The 11,458-nt window shown below is 37.5% G+C and overlaps 1 protein-coding gene across 1 annotated transcript; it reads right to left on the reverse strand.

The window, feature by feature from the left end:
• Positions 1-4,347: 4,347 nt before the first annotated feature.
• LOC129095048 (claudin-18-like) lies at positions 4,348-7,976 on the reverse strand. Its single transcript, XM_054603409.1, has 5 exons — positions 7,757-7,976; positions 5,566-5,730; positions 5,346-5,481; positions 5,158-5,271; positions 4,348-4,489 (listed from the first exon to the last, which is right to left on the reverse strand). The coding sequence occupies exons 1-5, from the start codon at positions 7,974-7,976 to the stop codon at positions 4,348-4,350; spliced, it is 777 nt and encodes a 258-aa protein (XP_054459384.1).
• Positions 7,977-11,458: the final 3,482 nt, after the last annotated feature.

Consider the following 11,458-nt stretch of genomic DNA (forward strand, 5'->3'; position numbering starts at 1 on the left):
CGTGAAGGCACTCCAGGGGGTACGTGAGATTTAAAAAATATATATTTAAAATTAGCATCCATTCAAAAATCCTTTAAAAATAGTTATTTAATAAATATTCAATAAAATATAAGTGTAAGTTCATAAAATGAATTCAATGCAACAATGCAATTTTCAGTGTTGACAGTTTAATAAATCAGACACTGATGGCAGAGCGCTGTGTATTACATCTTTTTTTCAACCAAAATGCTTTGCGCTTTGCGCTCACTGAACAAAGGTTGAGAACCACTGCAATAGAGAGTATGGGACATTTTCTTTTCAACATCAAGTAATCCATTCCAAATTTCTCCATGGATTTGACTCCCACGATGACCTTTCATTTCCACCTTTGAGCCTCACCTACTCACCTACTGTATCAAGAGATCATAAGGAGATGGAAACTCACTTACAGTATGTACAATGGGAAAGCCCTGTGTAAGTCGGTGCCGGTACCAGCCCAACAGATTTTTGAACGTAATTTAAATATGTTCCTATAACACCAAATGTTTTATTTTTTTATTATTACTTATCATTTATCCATAGTCTTTCCACATAGGTACTTCCGTTTCTGTGCTGCTAGAAAAATGTTAGAAATGAGATGGTCCCAAAACCACATGCTTCATATCACTCAGTGGACTAAAGGCATCATCTCCCTGGAACTTTCTTCAGCCCTGACCATCGTACTTACACAATTGAAGCCTAATCCTAGACAACAGAGTGTCAAGTCTACAAATCAGTCAAGAATGTAAAACGCACATTAACACACAATATAAAAGATTAAATATGCAAAGTGTAGGCCAAATGCGGCGTTGTGCAACATGGACAAACATTGTCTCATTTCCCCTTTTGATACATATCAAGCCATCTAACACATGGTGAGGAAATATTCCAATTTTGTGCACAATAAATAAGCAGCTAGTAGTCAGTCTTTCTTTCAGTCCCTGGTCAAACGAGATTCGACATTAGATTCTCTAGTGTAGAATGTTAGACCTTTCGTCTAAAAACCTGCAGACCTGAATGGAAAATATAGTTGGGCTGTGTCCAAGACTGACTATTGCACCGACCGATTTGCTTCGTTTATGACCAAGAAAGTTTTGAATTATGATTAAACTGTATTTCTTGCTCATCCGATGCTCTTTAATGTGTATATTGTTACTGATGAGATTAATGTGGCTAAGCTTGATGCGGCGTGTCCTGGTATCCACCCACAGCCGCACGGCTTCATTGTTTCACTACCTACCTTCAGGGTCTGTTCTGAGCTCCAGTAATTTTCCATTGAAAACAGCACCTATAACTGTAGCTCCACTCTAATCCTGCGTCACTTTAACTTGTCCCTTGCTACTGGAGATACTGTAAGAACTGAGAGATTCATAATAATTATTAATTCAGTGCAAATTCCTGTGCATTTTGACTTAACTGATAATAATATCTGAGATGTTTTGAGCTATTTACAGCTGATTTGCAACTTGTAATTTACAGGTTTCCCAACACTTTTCATGTAAAGTTTTAAATTATTATCTTGTCATAATCTCATATCAAGTTACCTCAAGTCTATGGTCTGAATGTGAGAAATCTGTGGCAAATTATTTGGGGTCTTGGTGTTAAGTGGCGGTGATTGTCAGCTACCAAGTTAAGGCAAGAACATAAAAAAACTAAAACTTTAAAATATTTTGTTGGAGTACAAAGATTCTTCTCTATCTGCATAATGCATATGTCACAACACAAAGTCAAAGCAGGTGAAAAGAGAATAGGAAAAAGAAGAAACAGGCCATCTGGACTCTCAACCAACACTACCAGAGCAGTGATGCACATCTCAACCATTAGGTGGTGCCAGAGTTCCAAGGATGAAGTTATATTAGTTGGCTCCACATGGTCCAACATAACCAAAAACCTTCCCAAGAAAAAGTGATTTTCATCTGAACAATAACAGCAAACTTATTTAAACTAAATCTTCATGGCGGCAAAATATAAGACGGATCAGTGCAACATGTGTCTGCAATTAGTACATATCATTTAGGTGGATCTCTTTTTAGCACCATCTTACATACATTTTTTAAACTACTAGAATAGAAATCACACATCTCTGGGTGACTAGGAATGGTTAAGGTGTTAAAACATTTTTAAAGAAGTCAAATTTCTCATCATCTTTTGTATTTTTAAGTTTTAAGTCGATACCTGAAGAGCTGTGTGACATTACCATAAAATAAATGTATTTAATAACAGGTTAAGGTTTAAGAAAAATTCCAAGTGATTGGTGAGGTTGATGAAGAGAATTAACCATCAATTCGCCATTAAAATCCTCTTGCCAACTAAGTTTTAGTCTGGGCTTCTAAAGGCCTGTGCTTAATAATGTATCCATCCCACCTGGAACAGCTTATGTCCATGTAGTTATAATCAAATACTTTGTATGAAATTTTCAACAATCTAAATATCTCAAGACCTTGAACAGAAGCGTTACAACAATTCCCAGTCTGCCCTCACCCGAACTCTCTGTCCATGAGCCATAGTGGAGATATTCCTCTGACATGGAAAAAGACTAAGTAGAAAAGGAGCTTGAAAAAAGGTTTTGTCACATTGTCTTAATGCAGAGCCATTACTAAATTCAATTAAAAAAAACAATGAATAACTCACTTTAACTGTAATTAAATGCTACCACCTACTTATAATCCATTAATTGTATTATCAAGAAATGGGATTTCATGCAACTCATCTAAAACCCCTTTTCAACTCATTCCCTGGGAAATATAGACATATCCCAAAGGAGTAACACAGAGTGTGTTGCCTTGGTATCAAAGACCAGTTGAGAAACATGCAGCGCACAGCGTCTGACCGATGAACAAGGCTTACATCAAACATGCGCTGTCTATCTGAGGGGAACCATTTATTCTATTCAATTAGAATAAAAAACAATTATTTTATCCATCATATGGTGCTGGAGGGTTTGAGATAACAGGTAACTACCATGGATAAACTGATGACCACTGCATTTTCTATTGATAACACTAATGGGATAAACAACAACACAATAATCAATAGGATTGTTCCTTTCAGATGTTTTGATGCTCTCTTTTATGACAGGATAGGTACAGATAAAAAATACTTTTTCTGGTGAGCAGCAGGTATAATCTTATTTTTGCCGACAATTTGCTCATGCATAAACATTTTACCACATATTTAAAATGTGCAGTGGTAAATCTTTGACTGTGGAACAGTCAGTGTATGCATGTCCTCACATGGTTATATTATTTTTATTTTAGAAATGTGACTTTGATTGTGCAATCGCACCTATAAATACGTGTTACACACGTGAAGTTGCTTGTAAAGCTCTAGCTAGTTTCAAATTATCGATTTAGTAAATTGGCATAATTAAAACTAAAGAAATGTCCTAGCTAGTCAAGACTTTAGCAATGTGTAATTCAATTGCTAAACATCCGTAGAGCTGCCCAATCAAAACCAATCAGCTATCTCTAATGAAACTCTAGCATAAAACAGAAATGATAAAAGGGGGCCAAAAGTTACATCAAAAATAACCAGACAATCCTTTGTTACTGTAGGTATGACTAAGTTTCATTTATATACACATGCATGGTGAAATACATGGAGACGTATGCTTGTATCTGATTAAGCTAACCTAACCAACGTTATGTGATCATTTAAGCTAACGGTATTGACATAATGTTTTGGAATTTGAGCTACGCTTGGCTCATTTTTACAAAATGTAATTTCACAAAAGTTTACATCATAACAACGCAGCATTCACGTTTCAGATAAGATATTGACCATATTATCATCTCTTTTCCTCTCCATTTTAAACAGGCACTATATTAGCAAACTAACGTTACTTTGACAGCCGGCATTTACTGGGTGTTATTTTTAAATAACAACGAATTTCTAAATGATTAATAGTTTGTGTTTGCAGGTTGCGATGCATAAATCTCCACTTACTTAACACGAGGCAAGTTTGAACTTACAATAGGCTACAAATAGCTGGTGCGCAAGTTTCCGGGTTTAGTTTATCAATATCTTTATTTTGTGTTACACGTTGAGGTGGGAAATTTTGGATTTTTACAAAAAAGCAATCACGTTTTTTGTTTTTGTTTTATTTCACAAAAGAAATCACAACTTAACAAAACAGCATTTGATAATTAGGATTATATGATAAAAATTATAAAAACAAACTACCATAAATTTTTCCAATTCAGCCAAATTAAAGTAAAGAGAAATAAGAAAATAACCACTCTTCCCATGAGTGTGGGCCAAAACTAAAGAAAAACATCATCACAGAGCAGCAGAATATAAAAGAGAGGTATGTATAAGAGTGAAATGATTCTACACATAGTCAAATCTCTGGTTGGACATCCTTCCCTCCACACTGTGGGCCATGTAGGACTCATTGCGGGCTGGACGGGGTCTGGGGTCGGTCTTGTAGATAGTGGGTTGAGAGGCGGTTTTGTAAGCCATCCCGTCGTACCTGAAGAATATCAGAGTGCAAGCAACTTTAAATAAAAGACAGACAAGAATACAAAGTCTAGTTTGACGTCTTTTAAGCTGCTGGAGTGAATTATAACATCCTGACTCACACTTGCTCCCTCAATCCTCATTAGTCTCTGAGTATCCCACCACTCATGAATATAAAAATAGGATATTATAGGAAAAAAACATATTTACAAGGAAAAGTGTGACCAGGAGAAGAATATAAGGAGTTCAGCGTATTGTTTTGCAAGCAGCCTTATAAACATTTGCATCTCTTTATTATATATGCAGAGAAAAAAACATACACACATACCAAATGACTTGCATTTACATTTTGCTGAGTATGTGTCCTTGTCTCTCAAAGGAACAAGATTTTTATTTATTTTTTACTGCCCCACAGCGGAACAGAATATATCCAGGGTTGCTTTGTATTGTTCAGCGTTGTCAGAAGCCAAGACTTCATTTAACAGCCGCAAACATACAATCTGCTTTAGTATTTTGCATGTAGCACCTGCTTACTAGACACTTCTGTTGGATCTCTCCTGTATCTAGTAGTTTACCTATCCTTGCTACTTTTTCTGCACAGGAAGACAGAACTTCTGTCAAAGTTGCCGCCGTTAAAGGTTCCGTTAAAGGTCCGAAAATCACACAGATGATGCAACGTACCGTTGATTTCTATCCGGGGACATTCCACGGCAGGCCAGACACATCATGACGCCTCCAATGACCAAGATGGCTGCGCCGATCCACCCCACGAAAAGAGCAGGGCCAAAAGTATACCTGAAAGAAAACATTGGTGAGTAAAGCCTAAAGTGCTGTAGCAGATAAAACCGTCTTCTTAATTCGACGTTTACCTCGGAGTCAGAGATCCTGAAAGTCCACCGATACCCCCTCCCATCATGCCGTACCCGCCATCGCTATACGTTGTGAACCGGAAACTTTGCACAATCAAATTAGCAAAGGCCGACACCCCAGCAATGCCACAAACCCCTACACACCATTAACAAACAATGGGGTTAGTGCAGAATGGTATCGTTGTAATAACAGAACGAGACACTGTAAACGCGACTCCACCTGAGAGAAGAAACATGATCCCAGATGCGAGAGTCATTGTGGCTTTGATGCTGTCCTCCATGTTCCCCATTTTCAAGCACTTCATGGAAAATATGGCGATCATGCAGCCGATGGCTCCGAGGACAATACCAACGATCATCAGGGCCCTCACGGCCTGGAGCAGAGCTGAAAGTCAAAGTTACACCGCTCAGAACATTCCTCAGCACATTATTTAGCCATATAATGGATTTGCCTAAGAGCCTAAACAGCATAATAACACAAGTACACATTCACTCAAGTAACGTACAATTTTGAGGTACTTCAATTATGCTTTATGGAAAATATCCTTAATTCACTATATTTTTTTATTTTTTATTAATTACTTTGAAGGTAAGATTTTTCATTCAGACACATGATCAATAAATAAATTAGGAGTAGTTACAAAACTTCCCAACAGGATGAAAAGTTGTTAAAATTATCGGTATCACGACCGGGTACAAAACACAAAATGCTGCTTACATAGGAGTTATGATGATCCTCTATATAAAATATACAATAACTCAAATTGTTTGTTATCATTAACATTTCTGTTCCTGTTATGGAACTTTGTTTTCTTAATATGAAAGCATTACTGAGTTCTTAAATTGCTCAAGTTCAAACTGTATTTGCCTTGCACAATTTCATACAAAGGCAATCCAGGGTGATTTACAGGATAATACAACATTAAGGTAGAAACTCCTTACACATACAAACACATATACAAAAAATGAAAAGTAAGTAACTTAAGGGGGTACACCAAAGGTCTTTAGTTTGCTCCTTATGAACTTGTGAAAGTGTTGGGACAAAATCTCCTGAAATGTCTTCTTTTTTTTTACGTTTCACAAATGCACAAGAATATCAATAATATACTTAAAAAGACACTTAGAGAGCTTACCACTTTTGGCATTTGTTTACAATAAAGATCAATTGAAAGTAAAAAGTAAATTAAGAAAGATTTTTTTTCAGCAGCAGCAATATAAAAACTCATAAATCAAGGCACCACAAGTGAAACATATTGACCCAAATGTCATCTTTCAATGGCCTGAGATATTGTACCTGTATTATTCCAGACTTAAGCCTTTAAGACCTTATGTACAATATGCTCTACACTACATTCAGCTGTTAAGTACAGATTGTGGAAATGTACTTTACATTGTGTGACACTCCGGTAAAGCTTGTGCTTGCTCAGCTAAGCTTTGGATGTCTCATCAAATTTCCATTTGATTCCGGAGAGACACCATCTTTTCTGCAGCCCGCTGCATTTTTATGCAGCTGGGAAATGGAGAAAATCTGCCCTAAAACCTCCTGAATATTCTAAAGTACTTTCCAGGGTCCTTTTGGAAAATGTTCTCCTTAATCCACCATGTGGAGAAACGTTTGATAAATGTCTTCTTCTCTCTGAGTGTAATTCTCTTACCTGGCAGTCCCAGGATGGTAAAGTAAGGCCTGCACTGCGTTGTGCCGTATGCCGTCCCTACACACGAGTTCCACAACCCAGAATAGGTGTAAACATTTGTCACAACTGTAAAAGATCGATCCTGCAAGCTCCACATGTCCATTGCCGTTGCAGCTGTAATCAAGAATTGCCCCAATGCGGACAGCATGAAGCCTGCTAACTGAATAATCGAGGCCGCCATCTTAGATGTCCCGCTCAAACAAAGTAACAACCAATGTCATGGAGTCGTGAAATGGCAGTGTGTGAGCTCCTGCTTATCTTTATGTACGCTTCAACAAGGAACAGGTCTTATCAGATGTTTACCTCATTTTTTGTCCCGGTTTCGGGTAAACGGTGGCGATGATAATTTCCACCCCTTATTTACAAAGGGTGTGGTTTTGAGCCATCACCATCATTTTCTCATCATTCTCAGGAAACACTTGACAGAAATGGTTCGATATATTATTTCTCTTGGTGCCTTCATTTTTTTTATAAATACATTTTATAAATAAACATTTTCGCCCAATATTCTTATACAACCCCAATAAGTAACATCATAGCCATATTGACCTGTTTACTTTAGGTTCTGTAAAACCTGGATATAAAGTTAAATTTGGGGATTTTCTGGTGTCAACCAACAAAACATTAACATTTCTTATTTATTTTTTATGTTTTTTTGTTCCTTGAAGTATTTCCGTCCTTGTTGGGTCTTTGTTGCTCATATAAATAAAAGCGTACCTGGCAGTCCCAGAATGGTGAAGTACGGTCGGCACTCTGTGAAGCCAGAGCTCTGCCTGACGCACGAGTTCCACAGGCCAGAGTACGAGAAAATGGCAGTCACAGGGTTGTCGTAGAGGTCTTCCGTCGCCCACTGGTCCATCCCAGTCGCCGCAATTATTCCCGCCACCCCTAACAAACTGAGAAGGAAGCCCATCACCTGACAGACAGTGGCCACCATGGTGCTGTCTTTACTCTGCTGCTGCTGAACAAAAACCCCAATCTGGATTTAAAAGCCAACGACCTCTCCTCTGCACTGCGGCTGTGTGTTTGAATATGATATCGGCAGGTGTGAAGTCAAGAAATACTTCACCAGTGACCCCGCTTGTTTGCACACAGCCCAGTTATGTACAGGAGAAGTGGGGTGGAGCATATTAGTAAAAAAAAAAAAGATTAGTGTTGCTTGTTAATTCTGGTCAGTAAAAGGTGACCATGGTGTGGTCCCTTCAATGTTTTTAAAACGGTGTTTGTCAAAAACGTGCACAGCTGCTGCTTATGGTTTTTTTCGGCAGCCTACTTACTCAAATTGTCATTGGTAGAAGCTGTTTTGAATTCAATTAATCAAGTGTTAAATCCCTGAAAACCTATTTTCTCAATCAGCTTCTCCATATGAGCGGTGGGGTTCTAATATGGACACGCTATTTTCTTCCAAAGTCACAACAGTTATAGTGGTTTCACATGTAAGAGTTGTGTATTTGTTTTATCGTCTGAGTTCATTGTTTTGAATCAGACAAATAATGAGGCGTCACGTACTTCTGTGCACCAGTCAAGATTCAGTAATACCCACACCCACACAGTCCGGATGAAGCAGTTTAATAGCTGAGTTTTGAGACTCTTAAAGAAATAGTTTTTCCATTACCATTTACCATTTTGGTTATGTACGAATGTAACAAAATCCTCCTAACAGCAATTATAAAGACTATTTAAGTTATATCTCATCTGTTATATCTGAACAAAAACTTTGAGACTTTTAAAACTAATTCAGAGTGTTACGGCAGATTATGTGCCTAACTATATCTTGTCTGGGTCCAGCAACGTCCTGGAGTCTGGCTTGGCTAGTAAACGGCGAATTGTTGGCAAAATTTTGTTTTACATTTCGTTTTTGGAGTGGATTAAACAAATGAGATATAAAATGTATGTGAACTTTAGAAGTACTGATAGGAAGAACTTGTTACCTTAGTACAGAACCAGGAAGTCTTCGTGCTAAGCTTAACTAAGCTATCCACATTATTGCCTTTATCAGTCATGAATATTTAATGTTTTGGAGAAATATTCAGGGGTTTTAAAAGAGCTGTCCTTTCCTGAATATCCTAACGCTTGCTGCCATTCATGTTTCTTAATATTCTGAAATTCAACATTCTGTCTTGTGTTTTGACGGTTGACAAAAACATGTACATATAGCACACTGCGTGGTGTTTACAGCTTCTTGGTTGACTCATATCCTGATGGTGGGAAACCAGAATGTGTTGGGATGGGCTGGGATGTTGCAATACCAGGCAGGATACTCAGACATGCAAATATTTCCTCCTATTACATTGCAAAAATGTCAAGGTAACATTGAGCATTACACTGTTTTTATGTAGGATATGATGTATAGAAACACCCTGTAATAAGGCATTGATGTAAGCTTGACACTACAAAAATGAATGCTTGTAAGTTGTTGGTTTATTAGCACCTCTTGATATATTAACCAGTCAAAGTTTCTTTTAGGCACATTTACAGGTTGAACGATGTCCTCTAGTGTGTCTCAGCCAGGCTGTGTTAAGCGATACTAGATGACGATGTTGTTGGGGTGGCACAGGCAAAAGTAAATACTGATATGATTGTAGTGAACTGAAACCAATTTGCATGTGACTGATATGTTGTGGAGAACTCTGGACACCAAGACTGAACTGAAAGTGGGTTGGGGCCTCGTTAAGAGAAAAACACAGCCTGTATTATTATAGTATTTACATATACAGTTTAATAAACCAGAACTGTTGATTTGTTAAACTTAAGTTAGTCGGTTGACTGAAGGACGTGTATAAAAGTTGTGTTATTGGTCCAGATATTTTTCCCTTTTTAAACATGAAAAGTGAATATTAAGTTTGACAAACCTATACTGCTTCTGACTGCTGGTGGCTAAAAAGGCAATTCCAGGCACAAATAATTAACTTTTGAAGACAGCAATTTAAAATGATTAATAAGTAATTTGAGAATAATATGACATGGAAATATATATATATATATATATATATATATATATATATATATATATATACTAGAAAGTACTCACAGCTAATTCATATTTATATTGCAAAATGTTACCAGAATCCCAGCATATACTAAGTGAAAGGATTGAATAAATAATAAATCATGCTGCTGTGAGTAAAATCCACATGAGCTAAAGACAAGTGGCAAGTAAGGTTAAATAAATATGTTTAAAGTCAGACTTGACCTCTCAGGTAAGTCTTTGCACAGTAAATCACTAATAAAAGGATTGTTAAAGTAGTTCAAATGACCCACCCAGTAATGTAATCACTACTCTCTCTCTCTCTCCCCCCCCCACACTCACACAGGCGTCCTGATTTGATCACTGTCAATAGAAGTAACAGCAGCATGCTGCGCTAATGATTTTTGCTGTCTGCTGTGCAAAGCCATTTGTCCCCCAGCAGGCCGAACCCTAAGCAAACAACTTTTCCAGCATCTGCAGGAGCCACTGTTTGCTTATCGTCGGCTGGACTTGCAAATGCACATGAAAAGAGAAGCTACTTCACACATGAAGAGCGTCGTTGTGAAGGTGTACGTTTTCCCATGAATGAAAATGCTTTCTTAAGTACTGTAAGAGGCAGTAAATTAATGCTGAGTGTTGTAATACCCCTAAACAAGTAGGCCAGTTGGGATCAATTCATGATCTTCACCCAAATTAAGATTAAACCTAGCAAATTTACAGAACCTACAGAAAAATGATGGTCAAGACGTCTGGCAGATTTTCTTTGATAGAGTGGTGCAGCCATAAATACATAGTGTTTTTGATTTAAATATTTCACTCTGTGCAAACATATTTCACACAGTGTAGTTCCAATAAGGAGAACAAGAGGAACAAGCTGATACAGAATACAAGTATGATACAGTGAATGATATGGAATAAGGTCATTTTGACAGTCTTAACTTTAACATTCATTGCTTTTGTTTTATCCACTTGGGAACAGCTCAACAAGCTATTTACACTACTTTGTCAGCTTACAGAAATTACCAGCTCATTCTCATATCCAGGGCATCAAATACTGACGCTTTGTCACAACACTCGGCATCTGATACAGACCCATGGTGCACCTTTTAGCGGTGTAGATGTGTCAAACAAACACAGGACTTTCAACCAGGAGATGAATGTTTTTATCCATTTTTATTAAAACAAGACTAAGAGACTACATCTGATCTACTGGCTCTGTGAGGCTGATGGAATGTCAAGAGATCAGCTAAGTGATTACAATTCGTCCTGCTGGGGAAATTAATATGTGTTGCTGATTTCATAGAAAAAGACATTTCTTTGGACGTTTTATCAAAGCATAAATGTCAACCACGTGGTGGCAAAAAGTTAAAATCAAAGGATCATTGAAGTTATTGGAATTCATCCTCTGGAGACCACGAACATTTCATGGCCATCCATTCAGTAGTTGTTGA

Source organism: Anoplopoma fimbria, chromosome 8 (assembly GCF_027596085.1).
Source record: "Anoplopoma fimbria isolate UVic2021 breed Golden Eagle Sablefish chromosome 8, Afim_UVic_2022, whole genome shotgun sequence".
Classification (NCBI taxonomy): domain Eukaryota; kingdom Metazoa; phylum Chordata; class Actinopteri; order Perciformes; family Anoplopomatidae; genus Anoplopoma; species Anoplopoma fimbria.